Genomic DNA, 17,834 nt, shown 5'->3' with positions numbered 1-17,834 from the left:
ACATAAAGCTAATTGTATCCTGTGTGAGAACCCAACATGGATTTATGTTTTTTTAAATCTTCTATTTGATAGTGAGTCTTTCAAAGATACTTTTTTTATGTTGTATTTACATTATTTTATATACAGTATGTGTATTTAAATCTAAATTAAGTCTTGTATTGTGATCTGATAATAAGCGGGATTTTAAGTTTTTGAAAGATTATTACATGCCGATTTGGTCTTTTACATTACCCTCTTTTCCCGATTGTTGGTATCTTTTTTGCTGGAAGCGGCCACTTCAACAAGCTGATGAATAGACAAAAAACAGGGTGATACTATTGAATGAACATATAATGAATAAACAAACAAGAGATTGAATAGAAACCCTTCTTAGTGCCTGAGAAAAGATTCATACATATCACTGTCAGGTTTACACGCACAAGTATAATATTATGTTGTAAAGTCATATAACTTGACATTTCAATGCCAAGAACCTTTATTTCTAAGAGTGTAAAAGTCTTTAGAAGAAATGCATGGTATAAATAAAACCACTTAAAGTAAACTGACACTGCATTATCTATGGAAAACAAAAGGAAGCAACATCGCAGGTAAACAAATCAGTTAAAACGTCATCTGTCACTATAGAAACATCAACTGATAAGAATAGCAAATGTGTTTCATAAACCATGAATTATTCTGTTCCACGTTTGACTGTAATATAGTTCCTCCTCAAGATACATATGACTCTTTCTATTGCATGCTAAACCACGACACACTTCCTTTGTGATCGCCAGTATTATATTTCCCACGTACATCATTTAATGTTTTATTTATACATAGAATTGTAGTATTTCTCTTAAATGCAACTTGATTTTGTAAGTACAGACATGCAATTCATACTTTTAGCATCACTTCTCATCATTCGCATATTATTTTTCTGGTTTATTATTATTATTATTTTATGTGAGATAAAAGCTCCAAATAGACCATTTTCAACACTTTATCAAAAAGAGACTGGAGGATACAAAATAGAATAAGACCTAATTAAAATAAAGATTAGTGACCATTGTTAATAAAATTATGATTTAAGTTGACTCATTGAAAAAAGGTTACTCACGGCAAGTAGAATCAGGATTAAAGTGCTCTTCGTCATTCTGCTGCACTCCTGTTTGCAATCGCTCTCCAAATGTCAGATCAGCACCTGTGGCAGTCACCTTAACTGGGTTTACATGTAAAGGGAGAAACCATTACACACCTTTTTTTGTACTTTTGTGCATATATGTGGACCTGTGTGTGTTTGTGTGTGCGTAAGCAGTGCCTGTGAATACAATGAGTCAACTATCAACACAAAAACCCTTCAGGGCAGCAGTCTGGGAGTGGCTACTACTCCGCTCCGAACATCGAGTGAGGTTTCACCTTGGTTTTCTCTTCAGCCAAAAGAAGACAAACTGGCTGCACGGCTTGCCATCTGTCAAGTGAAATGAGCACTTTTGGTGGTTAGCCTGTGTTTGAATTTATGCGCAGATCAAACATACAACTCTGCTACCTTTATGCAAATGACATTCACCTCATATCTGTTTCAAGCCTGGGCCTGTATTTACTGACATGTTTATCTGAGGAGGACGTGAACTACATCTCAAGCCACATGCTGTGGTATGTAGCACAAGTGTGTTCGGATGTGAAAAGTGGTCTGAAAAATGTATTTTACATTTTCCTAGTAACCACCCAAAACACCATAACACACATCACTGCTCTGGCAATCACCATCCACAACATTGTGGTGAACTTGCTATTCACATTTTTTTTTTCTTTTTTATATATGCGATATAAAAATGTATTTATTAAATTCATAACAAGTAAATTTTTATTTATTTATTTATTTATTTATTTTTCGTTTTTGAATGAATGCTAAACATAGGGGTAACACTTTAGAATAGGTAACTTGTTAACTATTAACTACGACATTTCTCTCAATAAATTATTAATTTGCTGCTTATTAATAGTAAGTAAGGTAGTTGTTAGGTTTAGAATTAGGGATGTAGAATAAGGTCAATTAGAATGAGGCATTAATATGTTCTTAATTAGCACTAATACATGGTTAATAATCTAGTAAAACTGTATGCATGCTAATAAGCAACTAATAGGTGTTACCTATTCTAAAGTGTTACCCCCTTTATTCTGATACTCCGCTTTAGACATTCTACTAACTATAAGTAACTTTGTAACTACATGTCAACTACATATCAACTAAGACTTATTATTTGCAACGACATGTCTACTAGCTCTCAGAGTAGACTGTTAGGGTAGGTTTAGGGTTAGTTGAACAAGTTGACAAAGAAAGTGTTAGAAGATATTAAGTAGACAGTCTACTAATACTCTACTAACGGCTAGTTGACATGTAGTTGCAAAGTTACTTACTGTTAGTAGAATGTATAAAGTGGGCTATCAAAATAAAGTGCTACCTTGTAAGGTGTTCCTGTAAAATTAAAAAAAGATCAAGAGAAAAATGTTACTCTGCAGTTAGAGGTGTCTTGGTCGATAGTATAAAAGAGTGATTCTCAACCAGGGGACCTCAGTAAACTTCTAAGAGGGCCTCAAGTTCACTTAAAATTATTTACAACAAAGACAAGCAATAAAACAAGCCAAAACAGGTCAAACTGTGGGTTTAATTATTTTATATTTAGATTGTTTACAGGCTAGATATTTGTCAGTTAACTGCCTATTACCAGAAAACAACTCACATGCACCTTGTCTGTGTGCACACCTCAGCACTGACAAAAGATAATGAGCATGACTAATAAAAACTAGATTTTTATGGTTAGTACATACAGACACTGTGACTCATGTATATATTTTTTTTGTATTTTGTCACCACACGCTTTTGAGAAAGTGATGTACTCAGTTTAAACAGCAGCATAACATGTTAAACATTTCACCATTCCAATACTGTGGGAAAATAATTCTGAAAATATTATAAAAATATGCAAATAGTTTATAATACATAAAAGTCTAGTAATGAAAATAGCCGGCAACTGTATTCCAAAAATCCACAAAATGTTATTAAACACAGATGAATATAATTTGAGATGTGATGGGTATAACCCCAATTAAATACACCTGAACGATCCAAACAAGGTGAACAGGAGCACTAGACACTTCCAGCCAAGTGTGCTTGGGGCAAATTGGAGATAAACTCAGGATGTTGGCCCTCCAGGAGCACGATTGGCTTCTCAGCTTTAGATGATGTGACTCACAGTGTTTAACAGAGTAACATCCTCAGGCATTACTTTTCTCCAAATTACCTAATAAGTTGACTTTTGCACTTATTAAAATGCGGCTAAAACTCTTACTCATGTTAAAATGTATTTATAGCCAAACCATTGCAAAGCAGCTTTCCTCATGAATGCTACAGTGAATCAGCCAAAGACAACAGTGGCAAAAAAATTAGATGTTAAAGTAGATAGGACGAAACATTGGGAGGAGCCCATCTCATCAGTCTGGCATCTCTACTGATTAAAGTTACTGTATTACTGTAATTATAATACTAACTAACTTGTCAGTCAAAACCTGATGATTTACTATGGCATTCTGGAATATTTTGGTAAGATAGGATCAGTGACAGAAGGGAGTCCAAGGTGGCTCACTGTTCATTGATAAATTATCAATAATAAGCAAATATTAATGTTGGTTGCAAGATACAGAAGAATAAGTTCAAAGTTGATCACACATTGCACAAGAAGCGTATTATATTTTTCTCGTCTCATTGTTAATGTACAATGACTTCAACCTCGGATGGAAAAGTGTGTATAGATATTTTTTAGCAATGCATTTGTCTTTCTATGGATGGAATATAGCCGATGCATCATTTAAAGACATAAATTTTGCTTAAACAGCAAAACTCAGTGAAACCCAGCAGACCTTTGCCTGTAATGTGATTATATTCGGTGATTAGATGTTGGAATTTGACTTTTGTCATGAGAGGGAACAACGTTATTTAACGATCAGCTGTTTATTGAACATAGCATCCAATTCAGTGAACTGTGTAAAACACACTGCCTCCTTTTCCCAGGCTCTGCCTACATATAAGGGCGGACTCCCTGCCAATACAAGTGCAATTTGACTGGCCAACATCAGTTTCCACACATCTCCCTCCCTTTTGAAAATAACATTTTCTTTAACACAATAACCAAGTGATACACAATGAAACTACATTACTGTGTTTTTTTTTCCTTTTACCAATTAAAGAAATTAACAATATATCAACTTTCTTGTCATTTTCTTCTTAATCTCTCTTCCTCTCCCCTTTATTTGTTTTTCAATAGAACAAAGCAACATTCCAATGAGTCTCTATAAACAGATTTTAGTTTAAGTAATGTTTTGATGTTTTCACAACTCTTCCGCTGGAAGCTATGACTGGTGGTACCTTCACATGTGCAGCAGGAGCAACCACAGAAGTTTTCAAACGTTCAGTTTCTGCACCAGGAGGGCCTGAATTCTTCCCTCCTTGAGGTTCACTGCACCCAGTGGCATCTTGTTACAATGGTGTCACTTACGGATGTTTCCTGTGTAGGACAGCTACATTTTGTGATTGCACCACATAATATCTTGCTTCAGATGTTTTGTTCAGCACCACAGCTAGTGTTTTCCAACCTTTCTCACTGTCCAGTTTAACAAGAACTTTCTCCACAGGTTGGAGTTCTGGTAAAACATGAGTAGAGTGTCTCCGATCATAGAAGAACTTGTATGATTCCTTTGCAGCCTTATCCTTCCACTTGACAGCTTTGTAATCAATAGGTTGAGGCTGGTGTTTTTCCTCAAGCATTGGCAGGTTGGTTCTGATTTGTCCACCTGTCATTATCTGGGCTGGGCTTAGTCCAGTTGCAGCAATGGGTGTCGCCCAGTAGCGCATCAGTGCCATATGAGGGTCAGGTTGGCTAAGAATACCTTTTGCAGTTTGAACTGCTCTCTCTGCAGCTCCATTAGCTTGGGGGAAATAAGGACTTGAGGTTGTGTGGTGAAAATCATACTCTGTACTGAACTGATCAGCGGAGGTGAACTGTGTGCCATTGTCAGATACAAGCTCAGATAGGAATTCCCCATATTACAAACATGCACTTCAGTCTGCTGATAACTTGGAAGCTGGATGGTGTTTGAAGATGTGCTATTTCGATGTCACATGAGTAATAGTTTATGACTATCAAGTAAGATTTACACACAACTTGCATAAATCTGCTGCAACTTTGCACCAGGGACCAGCAGGCAAGGGGTTCTTTAATTCAAGGTTCTTTCCTTTGTGTGGGTTTGTGGGCACTACAAAATGCGCACATTGAGACCATCCTGATAATGTCATTACCTATTGCAGACCAACAAACTGACATTTTTGCTCTTTGATGGCACTTGGAGAGGCCCTGATGGTCTTCATGAATTTAGCTTAACACCTCCTTCCTCATCATCTCAGGAATGAAAATCCTCTCCTCGTACAGGAGCAGCCATTGACATCAGACAAGGAAGCTTTAGCAGTATGATAGCATCTCAGCTGAAAGGGTATATGCTTTGGCCAAACATTGTTGAGAAAGCACATCACTGCCTGGAAATCTAAATCTTCCTCTGTGGCCTCTCTAATTGCATACAGCTTTGATTATGAAACCTTTTTAGATGTGATGGCTGCTTCAACATATGCCTTCACCTCTTCCTCCATCTCTGAGTGGCAGTGCCCTAGGAGTGTAACTAGGATTTACACAAGCTCCAGTCTGGATCCAGAACATCTGAGAGGAGATGATGCTGACCCTCAGAGGCCCCCAGATGATGCTAACCCTGAAGCAACAAACAGAACCAACAAATATTGCTACAAGTGTGATTGCATCATATAATAACTGCTGTTAATAATGTTCATCGTCTGGCTGACTACATCCTGTATTAAACATATGCACACAAACTGACAGTCACCACTTATAAGCTACTCCTAAATATTGTAGAAACTAAATTTTCTGTAAAGTTGCTTTGTAATGATTTGTATTGTAAAATGCACTATTGTCACGGTTGGTAAACCGTGATCTCGGGATGTTTACACTTTGTGGTGAATTCTGTGTGTTCCGCGTCTGCACTGATTAGTTGTGGGCGTCTCTGTTAATTGTATCAGCAACAGCTGCCACTCATTACTTATCCACTATATAATGGCTTGTCTCACGTCTTGTGTTTGTGAGATCGTTGTTCTAAGTTTGAGGTGTTAACCCCCCGTCTGGCTTCAGTGTTGTTTTGCGTTTGGATGTCTGTGTTTCCCCAGAACCTCATCCACTCTTCGCACGTTCACTCAGCCATGGACACTTACCCTCGGCTCTATTCCCCCGCAGTTCCTGTGCCACTCTCTCCTGCTGCCTCACGCCGTCTACATCCGGATTACTCACCTTACTCCGGATTACGGCCAGTGGAACGTGGCGGCGCAGTGGGATAGATTCCTGCATGGGTTATCCGACCGTGTTCAGCAGGAGATCTACCTCCTCGAGCTGCCCCCTACTCTCAACGAACTCATTGACCTGGCGTTGCGGGTGGAGGCCGGGTTTAATCGTCTGGGCCGCCAACGCAGTCCTTCCAGGCCTCCTTTCTCTCCTGGTAGGGGTGCTTGAGTCGAGAGAACACGGTCGGTTCTGTCGACGATCACGAGCCCATGCAGGTGGGTAGAGCTCGGCTGTCCCAGAGGGAGAGGGAATGGCGGAGGTCTCAAGGACTATGTCTATACTGCAGAGGCTCTGACCATAACACCTACTCTTGCCCGGTAAAAGAGTCAGCCCGATAGTAAATCTTAGGCTACTATCGGGTGTGATCTCTGCTGAGAAGTCCTCACCTACATCATCGACCCTCCTTCCGGTGAGACTGCGGTGGAAGAATCAACATCATGAATGTCAAGCCCTTCTGGACTCCGGAGCCGAAGGTAATTTCATTGATTCTTCACTTGCACATCACCTGAACATTCCTGTCCTTCCTGTGTCTCTCCCCATCCATGTCACCGCACTCAATGGCCAGGAACTGCCTCACGTCACACAACATACAGAACCCATCACACTGATCACATCTGGAAACCATCAAGAAACCATATCCTTTTTCCTCATGGACTCCCCTGTTGCTCCCATTGTTTTAGGTCACCCCTGGTTGTTCAAACATAATCCATGAGTGGAATGGGGTTCTAACACTGTCACATTGTGGAGTGAAAGTTGTCATGAGTCTTGTCTGGTTTCTGCTTGTCCTGTTGTTCCTGTTTCTGTTTTTCAGAAGGAGACCATGGTTTTGCCAAACGTGCCCGTTGAGTATCTGGACCTGAAGGAAGTGTTCAGTAAGTCACGAGCTGCTTCTCTTCCTCCGCATCGTCCCGACGACTGTGCCATAGACTTAGTGTCAGGTAAATCTCCGCCTAAAGGCAAGTTATACTCTCTTTCTATTCCTGAGAGGGAGGCCATGGAGAAATACAATTCTGATTCCTTAGCCTCTGGGTTAATCTGTCCTTCCTCTTCTCCAGCGGGGGCGGGGTTCTTTTTTGTGGGTAAGAAGGATGGCTCGCTGCGACCTTGTATTGATTACCGAGAGTTGAACAACATCACTATTAAAAACACTTATCCTTTACCACTCATGTCTTCAGCTTTCGAGAGGTTGCAGGGAGCATCTGTATTCACAAAATTGGATTTACGTAATGCTTATCATTTGGTCCGCATCAGGAAGGGGGATGAATGGAAAACTGCCTTTAACACACCTAGAGGGCACTTTGAATATGTGGGGATGCCGTTCAGGCTCTCCGACTCACCCGGGGTTTTCCAAGCACTCGTGAATGACGTGTTGAGAGATCAGTTTATATATGTTTACCTGGATGACATACTGATTTTTTCTTCATCTCTCCAGGAACATGTTCAACACGTCAGTCGAGTGCTCCAGAGGTTACTAGAGAATGGGCTTTTTATCAAGGCGGAGAAGTGCGTATTCCATGCACAGTCGGTCCCCTTCCTAGGGTATATCGTGTCATCTGAGGGAATACGAATGGACCCTGACAAAGTAAAGGCTGTGATAGATTGGCCATCTCCAGATTCCCATAAGGCCCTACAGCGGTTTCTGGGGTTCGCCAATTTCTATCGTCGTTTCATTCGTAATTTCAGCCAACTAGCCTCACCTCTGACAGCCTTGACCTCTCCCAGTACTCCGTTCAGGTGGTCTGACGCAGCTGAGGCTGCGATCACTAACCTCAAGAACCGCTTTGTTTCGGCTCCCATCCTTGTGGCCCCTGATCCCACACGGCAGTTTGTGGTGGAGATCGATGCATCAGAGGTGGGGGTAGGAGCAGTATTGTCCCAACGTGCTGCTTCAGACGATAAGGTACACCCTTGCGCGTTTTTTTCACATCGATTATCTCCTGCTGAACGTAATTATGACATTAGCAATAGAGAGTTGTTGGCGGTCAAATTAGCGTTGGAGGAGTGGCGCCACAGGTTAGAGGGTTCAGGGGTTCCCTTTATTGTTTGGACCGATCACAAGAATTTAGAATACATCAGAACTGCAAAAAGACTCAATTCCAGGCAGGCTCAATGGGCACATTTTTTCGGTCGTTTTGAATTTACCCTATCGTACCGCCCGGGTTCCAAAAATGTCAAACCCGATTCTTTGTCACGTCTTTTTGATCCCTCCGCCTGTCCCGTTACTCCCGAGTGTATTTTGCCTGAGAAATTAGTAGTCTCAGCACTCGTATCGCGTCATATAGCACCAACATATTCGGTTAATTGCATTCTGGACTCGAGACGAAGGGGACGAGTATTCCAGTATCTGGTGGACTGGGAAGGTTATGGTCCGGAGGAGAGGAGTTGGGTACCTTCTAGGGACATATTGGATAACTCCCTTATTGATGAATACAATCAGCAGGTAGGCCCTTCTGGGAACTCCAGGAGGAGTTCTTGGGGGGGGGGGGGTGGGACTGTCACGGTTGGTAAACCATGATCTCGGGATGTTTACACTTTGTGGTGAATTCTGTGTGGGGGGGGGTGGGACTGTCACGGTTGGTAAACCATGATCTCGGGATGTTTACACTTTGTGGTGAATTCTGTGTGTTCCGCGTCTGCACTGATTAGTTGTGGGCGTTTCTGTTAATTGTATCAGCAACAGCTGCCACTCATTACTCATCCACTTTATAATAGCTTGTCTCACGCTAGCTTGTGTTTGTGAGATCATTGTTCAATGTTTGAGGTGTTAACCCCCCGTCTGGCTTCAGTGTTGTTTTGCGTTTGGATGTCTGTGTTTCCCCAGAACCTCATCCACTCTTCGCACGTTCACTCAGCCACGGACACTTACCTTCGGCTCTATTCCCCCGCAGTTCCTGTGCCACTCTCTCCTGCTGCCTCACGCCGTCTACATCCGGATTACTCACCTTCTCTCCACCACCGTCTGGACTTCTCACCGCTTCACCATCCCCTCGGAGTATCGCTGTCTCATCGTCATTGTTTGTTTATGTACCATCGCCATATCTTCTCATTAAAACTTTAAATTCGCTATTGTTTCCAGACTGTCCTTTCACCAGCCTTCACAACTATACAAATAAATTTGAATTTAATTTAATTGAAAATCAATTTTAATCAATTAGAATTCTGCCTAAATAATATAGCCTAGAAACTGCTGCAAGAATGCTGCCTTTATAACCACTAAAATATGTCACTCATCTAAGTTCATAGTGATCTACACTGCACAATACACAACACAATGAATATCTTACATCCTGTCTGCACATTGTTATAATGACGAGCATGCAAAACTCCTCACTGAACAAAAAACTCAGACATTTTGAGTTATATTGAGTGGATTTTAGATGATTGCTCCTTTACGCTTAAGGAAGATTAAGGAAAACAGTCTGACAACGTGGTATAATGAGAACACTAACAGCCTAAAGAGAACAGCCCAGAAAATGAAGTGCAGCTGGAGGAAAACAAAACTAGAAGTATTTGGCATTGCTTGGCAGGAAAGTACCCTATCCTACAGAAAAACATTAAAAACTGCTAAATCTGATTACTTTTCTTCTCTTTTAGAAGAAAACAAACATAACCCCAGGTATTTATTCAATAAAGTGGCAAAATGAACGAAAAATAAAGCATCAACAGGTTTTGACATTTCCCAACAGCACAGCAGTAATGACTTTATGAACTACTTTACTTCTAAAATCGATACGATTTGAGATAAAATTCTAACCATGCAGCTATCAGCTACAGTATAGCATCAGACAGTGCACTATAGAACCCCTGAGGAACAGTTCCACTCATTATCTACCATAAGAGAAGAATTGTATAAACTTGTTAAATCTGCTCTTGACCTGCTCTTACCATCTGATCGTGGTTGAATCTCTCTAATAGTGGTATTGGATCTTAGTGCCGTGTTCACCACAACATTTTCTTGAATAGACTAGTAAACTTTGCTGGCATTAATGGAAGTGCGTTAGTATGGTTCATATCTTACTTATCTGACTGCCATCAATTTGTTGCAATGAATGAAGAGGTATCATATCCATCACAAGTGCAGTATGGAGTACATCAAGGCTCAGTACTAGGGCCATTACTTTTCATTGCTTTTATGTTACCCTTGGGAAGTATCAGGAAGCATGGTGTTAGCTTTCACTGTTATGCTGATGATACTCAACACTATATTTCTTTATGGCCCGGAGAAACATTCCAATTTTAACAATTTATGGAATGCATAATCAATAATATAAAAACCTGGATGAGGAGTAATTTCTTACTGCTAAATTCTGAAAATTAATGGTTCTGAATGGTTTAGCACCTCAGTATTTGAACAAGCTCTTGATGCAGTATAGTCCTCCACATCCGCTGCATTCTTAGAACTCTGGCAATTTGATAATAACTAGAATATCAAAATCAATAGCGGGAAGCAGATCCTTTTTCCTATTTAGCGCCCAAACTCTGGAATAACCTACCTAACATTGTTCGGGAGGCAGACACACTCTATCACTTTAAAACTGTTTAACGACCCATTTCTTTAACCTGGCTTTAAAACATTTTCTAATATTGAAATCTGTTAAAGGATTTTTAGGCTGCAATAATTAGGAAAACCAAACCAGGAACAATTCCCATAACACACAACATGCCCAGCTATTAGAGTTGTTATTCGGTGGAGTAAATGATGTAATTCATGAGAAACAGGTGAATAAAGACTGAGATAAAGAACTTCAACAGTTGTGTTTGGTCATGTTATAACGCGTAACCCTCACATGTTACAACCCGCTACACTGTGTCCATATGGAGCATGTTGTCACATTTCACTTCCATTCTTTCAGGGTAAATGAAAAAAAGTGTATAATGTAATTATGAAACAAGACTACATATTTATACTAGACGTGATATAAATTATCTAAATTAGAGAAATCTAAATGTTGTGCCTAAGAAAAGAAGATATTTAAAAAATAAAAATATTGGTAAGAAAAGAGTTGCTGGTAGCCATCGATATATACAGTATATTCACATGGAAATTGTACTGTAAGTCACTTGCCTAAAGAACTAAGAGATTTTTTTCTGGACCACAAACAGTGTGAGTGGGAATAGTGTGCCAAAGCTTAATGCTGAGGATTAGGGCACTGTTCTTTTCATATCCCCATACAAGAGCATAGCTTGCCTTATAAAACACCACAGATTTAAAGCACAAGTCACTGTAAATAACACTACCAAATGAATAAATAAACAGCCTGACAATGATAGAGTAGATGTATACAAATTGATGAATCTTCTGTCATGACAGAAACAGAGAAATCCCATAAGGAAGGCTATTTCAAAGATTACGAGACAGAAACAAACTTTGGCTCTCTTTTGATACTGAAGGACTAGACCATTAAAGGAAAGAAAAATTACACTTCTGTCATTATTTACTCACAATCATGGCATTACAAACCTCTGTAGGGCTTTCTGTCTTCTAAAGAAAGTATTTTGAAAAATACAATGAAAGTCAATGGGGTCCAATGTTGTTTGGACTATATTCCTTTATTAATGTTTTTATAACTGATATGGAACTAAACACTTTCTGTCACTTGATGTTCATAACAAGCCTGCCTTTACATGCACAGCACCAGGCTGCTCGACAACATCTTACATGACCTTTATTCTGAACACATACTTACAAACATGCCCTAACCAAACGTTATAATGCATAAATTCCTTAATATATGTGTGTGTGTATATATATATATATATATATATATATATATATATATATATATATATATATATATATATATATATATATATATTCTGTTCTCAACCCAGACAGCTTTAGAGTTTGCTTGAGTTTTTGGTTAATTCCTCTATAGTTGTATATGATAACTGGAGCCTATGACAAGGAATCTGGTTTGTGTTGGAAGTTATTATTTGTTTTTCTGTATTTATGTTATTGTTTGGGAGTCACACTTACCTTCTTTGCGGTCAAAAGTGACCGAAGCCTTGAAATGTTACTTTTTTCTTTCTAAATGCAATAGTTCACATTAAAATAGAGTGAAAGCATTTAAAATACATTTTATTTTTTTTATGTGAGAATTGGGCAATCTGGAGGAATTAAAAAAGTAAAAACTTGTGTAATGTTGAGTAACCTCTTGTATTAACACCCTATATAGATATATACAGAGGCTTTTGGATTACCACAGTTTTTTAGACCTCATTTAATTTTTTTTTTTTTAGGTTTTGCATTTAGATCTTTATCTAGACAATCTAAAAGAGTACTTTTTGTCAAGGTTTAGATAGTTTTGGTTAGATAAGTATCAGGTTTTACATTATGATTACAGTCAAACATTAAAATCTTATTAGAAAGGGAACACCTAGAAAGCATTTTTGTTACTCGGTATTTGATAACTGAAAAATCTGACAAAATAAGGAATGAAAAGTGATCATTCAAAACACTATACAAACATTTTGTAATTAATATTTTATTCAATGTACTTAAATGTTAGAGAGAGAGAATGAGAATCTCTTTTGGATTTTTTTATTTGAGTTATTTATTTTATTTCAATAACTTGGAAAAAAAAATATTTTATTCTGATGCAGTCTAAGCAGTTCATTTGTGTGTGTATGTGTGTGAGAGAGAGAGCACCTTTTGTATTTTTTCCATTTATTGATTGGTGTCTATTTTGCACTCCTGATATTCTGGAGAGTCACTCCATGATTGCTGCACACTTTTTTCCTATGTCGGTCATTTTTGACCGCGAAGAAGGTAAGTGTGACAATTTTTTCTTTTTGGACTCTTTAACATATCCAAATCATGTCCATGATTTTTTTGTGTGTTCATATTGCTAATGTGACAAAAGTCACCAAGTGTCATCTCATTCCGTTGAAGCTACGATTTTTTGAATTTCAAAATATACACATTTTTGGTCAAAAATGACCGAAGAGGGCCAGAGGGGTTAAGCTTATATTGTTAGTTTATTGGGAAAGTAAGTAGAGAGGTGGGTGCCATTTTTGTTTATCATGCTATTTGTTTTCTCCTGTTTATGCTAGTAAGGAAGTTAGTTTATTCTTATTGTATTTTTGTGTCTTTCTTTTGGTAGTTTGGTTAGTTTCTCCCTAATAGTTGGTTTTTGTTTGTTATGTTGCCGTTGCCCCCTCTCGAAGTCTTGACATCCTCCCATACCTGTTAAATAAAGAACTTGCTTTTGATATGAGTCAAATGTTGGCTTTTGTTAAAGCCCTGGGCTTGGGAATCGAACCTTGCTGCCTCCACACATCACCTTTGCTTATTGTGTTACGTGGTCCTACAGCCCTAGATTTACCGGGAACGTAACCATGTTGTACTGTATATTAATTTTAGATGCTTCTCTGATAGGGTCCTTCCACAGAAGTGCCTGATGTTGGTCTAGTAGCAACATGATTCATCTAAACTACAGGAATATCCTACTGATATTAATCAAAGCATGGCATTATGGGTGTGTTGCTTACAGTTTCCTAAGCTTACAATGAACAAGATATTAATTTGTTCAATGTGTAAAACAAGACATTAGTTTGGCAGTGACTAAGTATCTAGTGGTTTTGGCTTGATTAAATACTTGGCATTAAAAGTTTTAAAAACAACACCTGTAAGGAGAATCCAATCATACTTCACAGATTCAGACTAAAAGAGTAAAACCAGCTTGGTTACAGTTTTATTTAATATATTTAAAATAATGGTAACATTTGTCTTGAAGTCTTGTGATGATCTAAGCCATGGGTGACCACACTTGATCCTGGAGGGCCGGTGTCCTGCCGAGTTTAACTCCAACTTGCCTCGACACATACGCAGGAAAGTTTCAGGTATACCTAATAAGAGCTTGATTAGCTGGTTCAGGTGTGTCTGATTATAGGGTTAGAGGCAGCAAAACTTCTCCAGAGCCGAGCCTGGTGATCCCTGATCTAAGCTAAGACCTTTGAACATGGTCATGTAACAGAAGAAAGACAACAGAGATAGATTTATTAATTATTTATTAAAAATTGCCATAGAAAAATAAATATATATTCAATATTAATAAGAGATACTGATATTAACAAAGATTCTAATGAGTGACTTTAAAGAAACTTGTTAGCATGTCTCAATTTCTCTTGTTTATTCAGGACATTTAATCTCTCCTTACGTCTCATGCCTTGGGACTTGTAACATTAGGCGATGATTACAGTTTGTGATCATAATGAATACAATATAAGGATAGGCTTTACCGATGCTATTTATCTGACCTATCACTGCTGACTTTTGTCCATATGAAGTCATGTATAACATTTGTGTGGGTGTTCACTCTGTCACCATGTCCTCACCTTACACGTCATTTACAGCAGACTCTGAAGACAGCATTTGTTAGCACTTGTCTTAAACCACACTAATGCTCTTATTCAAAATCCTCTCCTGTGGGTTTTACAAGACAATTTGGGCACAAATAACAGAGGGGTGTGACCTTTAAAAAGATTAACTTTAACTATTTATTCTCTAATGAACAGAAAATAAAAATATAAGACTGTCAGTTTTGGACAAGCTACTCATTAGACTAATCCAGAGGTGTAAAGAGTACACAAAAAGCATACTTGGGTAAAAGCAAAGTTAGATTATGGCAAAAATGACTCCATTACAAGTTTCAAGTCACCGATTTGAGTAGAAGTAGAATGCTTTGTTGATACAGAGCATTCAAGAAGATAAGATTCATCTTGATTCTAAATAGCTGCAGGAGAATACAGAAAAGTTAAGGAAATGTAGGCTAATGACATGCCAGGGAAAAAATCCTTCCAAGTCCCAACTGCACAATGTAACCTCAATGCAAATGAAACATATTTTAAAGAAAATACATGTCATAAAACAGGCATCTTCTGAAAAATTCAGATATTTTTCTCACTCACAATTATGACTTTATTTCTAAGAATTGAGTTTATATCTCACAATACTGACAACTTGCAATTGTGAGTTTATATCTCACAGTTCTGAGAAAAAAAGTTTAATTTGCGCCCATGCTCACGCACTTCGCTAATATTCAGAAAAACTACACTCTTGCTTGTGTGATAGGCCCATTACTTAACTATATAATATCTTAAAAACATGAATGTAGCCAGGGTTTGAAAATGTCTGGGGTGGGGTTAAGAATTGTGCTATTATAACCATACAAATAACTCATTCAATTCAATTCAATTCAATTCAAGGTCATAGCGTTTTTTACGATACAAATCATTACAAAGAAACTTTACAGAAAATTACATTTCTACAATATTTAGTAGGAGCTTATAAGTGGTGACTGTCAGTTTATGTGCATATGACAGGATTTTTTCAGAAAAATTAATACAAGACGTAGCCAGCCAGATGATGAACATTATTAACAGCAATTATTTTATGATGCAATCACACTCGTAGCAATATTTGTTGGTTCTGTTTGTTGATTCAGGGTTAGCATCATCTGAGGTCCTCTGAGGGTCAGCATCATCTCTTCTCAGGTGTTCTGGATCCAGACTGAAGCTTGTGTAAATCCTACATCCCGTGGCAAAACATAGAAACAAATAGAGACATCATTAGGATAGCTGCTGTTCCAACAAAGCAAAATTAATTAGTTAATCCAAAGATAAAGAATAATAATGTGCATTTGATCTGATACCACTGCAGTCACAAATAATGAGATGCATTATTTTTAATGCTTGGCGAAAGAGATGTGTTTTTAATCTAGATTTAAACAGAGAGAGTGTGTCTGAACCCCGAACATTATCAGGAAGGCTATTTGGGAGCCAAATGTGAAAAAGCTCTGCCTCCTTTAGTGGACTTTGCTATCCTAGGAACTCAAGGTCAAGTTCAAGTTATCTTTATTTCATACCCGCAGGTAAATTCAGTCATCCAAAATGAAACATAGAAAACATAAAACAGACATAAAACAGGCTGCACCATGACACAAACACATCCTCTGTCCAAATTAACTATCAAATACTAAAACATCTTTCTTACTCATATTATTTAAAATTTCAATTGCCACTGGAACAAAAGTATATCTAACAAACCAACGACCAGAAGGAAGTAACTGAAAGTCATTCCTTAAGGGATGTGACCGATCATTCAAGACAACACTTGCTTTCTGGTACAGCTGATTTGTATAAATATTTCCCAAATTCTGCTGATTTACTCCAATTATCCTACTCGCTGTTCTAAAATCAATGATCATGTCTTTCAGTCACAAAATCATCCACAACTGGACTGTGACCAGACTCTTTCCCCTGGAGCAGGCTCACTATCACTATCAGCAAACTTAATAGATATCCTGTTTTCATGTAAGGTTTGACACATATTGGTGTACAAAATATATAGTAATGGTGAAAGAACTCAGCCATGAGGGGATCCTGTGGATAAACATAATACATATGAGAAGCTACCATTCACTTTTACCCTCTCCATTCTGTTAGTTAAAAAGTCCAGTATCCATCCCACTAGGGTGACCACCTGCTAATAAGCCCAAGGGGGGACAAGGGGTATGTTTCTGAGGGACAATGTTCCCACCAAATGTTTCTGAGGGACAATGTGCCCACCCCATGGGCAGACTCTCTGATAGTGGTTTACCCATTTCTAGCACATTCCACCTTACATGGTATATTAATGATGCCCTATTCCCCTAAACATGTGTAACTGCTGATGTATGCTCATGACAGAATTGACAAATGCACTTCCACTTTTTTACTTTACGACTTTTTTTACGATTTACTTTAGCTATTTAATTTTATTTATTTTTCATTCCAATGAATTCACTTTAAATAAATTATAATATAAAATTATAGGATTAAAATGAATTGTAGTTGCTCAACACCACAGGAACAGTTTAAAAAAAAAGTCTAAACTCACAACTCCAGAGGTTCACGGAACGAGAAGGGGGAGGAAGGATGGTGAACTTGCATGTTAGTAAAGGCAGGTGCATGAAAAAAAAAAAAACAGTTTGAAACAGGACACACCTTCACTTTTTTAATTGATGATGGCCGTGCCTCAGAGTCTCTTTCTCCATTTTTCGAATTGGAAAGCATGCATCTAAAAGTTCCTTCCCAGTGTGTCTGGTATGCACGTGCGTGCGCTGTCATGACAACAACGAAAAAGTTGACAACAACCTAGTCAGCAGTTCAACTGAGGGGTGGGTGTGTTGACAGTACAGTAGCGTGCTGAATTGTCAAGTAATGTTCGTTTGGCTGCCTGGGGCTCAAGGATATAGAGCGAGCAACTTTTTTTGAGCAAGGATTGATTATGAGTGACACAGTCTCAATTTGTGGGACTCATGAATTGGTCTTCAAACGCTGTGCGCGCACGCGCAATGCGGGACGGGTGGTCACCCTACATCCCACTAAGTTGTGGTTCAACTTGTAATACTCTAGCAA

General features: G+C 38.4%; 1 protein-coding gene across 2 annotated transcripts in view; it reads right to left on the bottom strand.

Annotated features, from left to right (window-relative positions):
* The window catches only part of LOC128011621 (cadherin-like protein 26), a 57,826-nt gene that overhangs the window by 18,002 nt on the left and 21,990 nt on the right, over positions 1 to 17,834 (bottom strand). Inside the window, exons 1-2 of one of the 2 annotated variants that reach the window (XM_052594251.1) lie at positions 1,097 to 1,252; positions 232 to 285 (exon numbers count right to left, since the gene is read on the bottom strand). The exons of the other annotated variant lie outside the window; for it this stretch is intronic. Coding sequence (XP_052450211.1) covers positions 232 to 285; positions 1,097 to 1,132 — 90 coding nt within the window. The 5' untranslated portion in view covers positions 1,133 to 1,252. Of the gene's footprint in view, positions 1 to 231; positions 286 to 1,096; positions 1,253 to 17,834 lie in introns of those variants that run through there. 2 annotated transcript variants of the gene reach the window in all.

The sequence above is a fragment of the Carassius gibelio genome, chromosome B23, assembly GCF_023724105.1.
Source record: "Carassius gibelio isolate Cgi1373 ecotype wild population from Czech Republic chromosome B23, carGib1.2-hapl.c, whole genome shotgun sequence".
In the NCBI taxonomy this organism is placed as follows: Eukaryota; Metazoa; Chordata; class Actinopteri; order Cypriniformes; family Cyprinidae; genus Carassius; species Carassius gibelio.
This window is presented reverse-complemented; position numbering and strand designations above follow the sequence as displayed.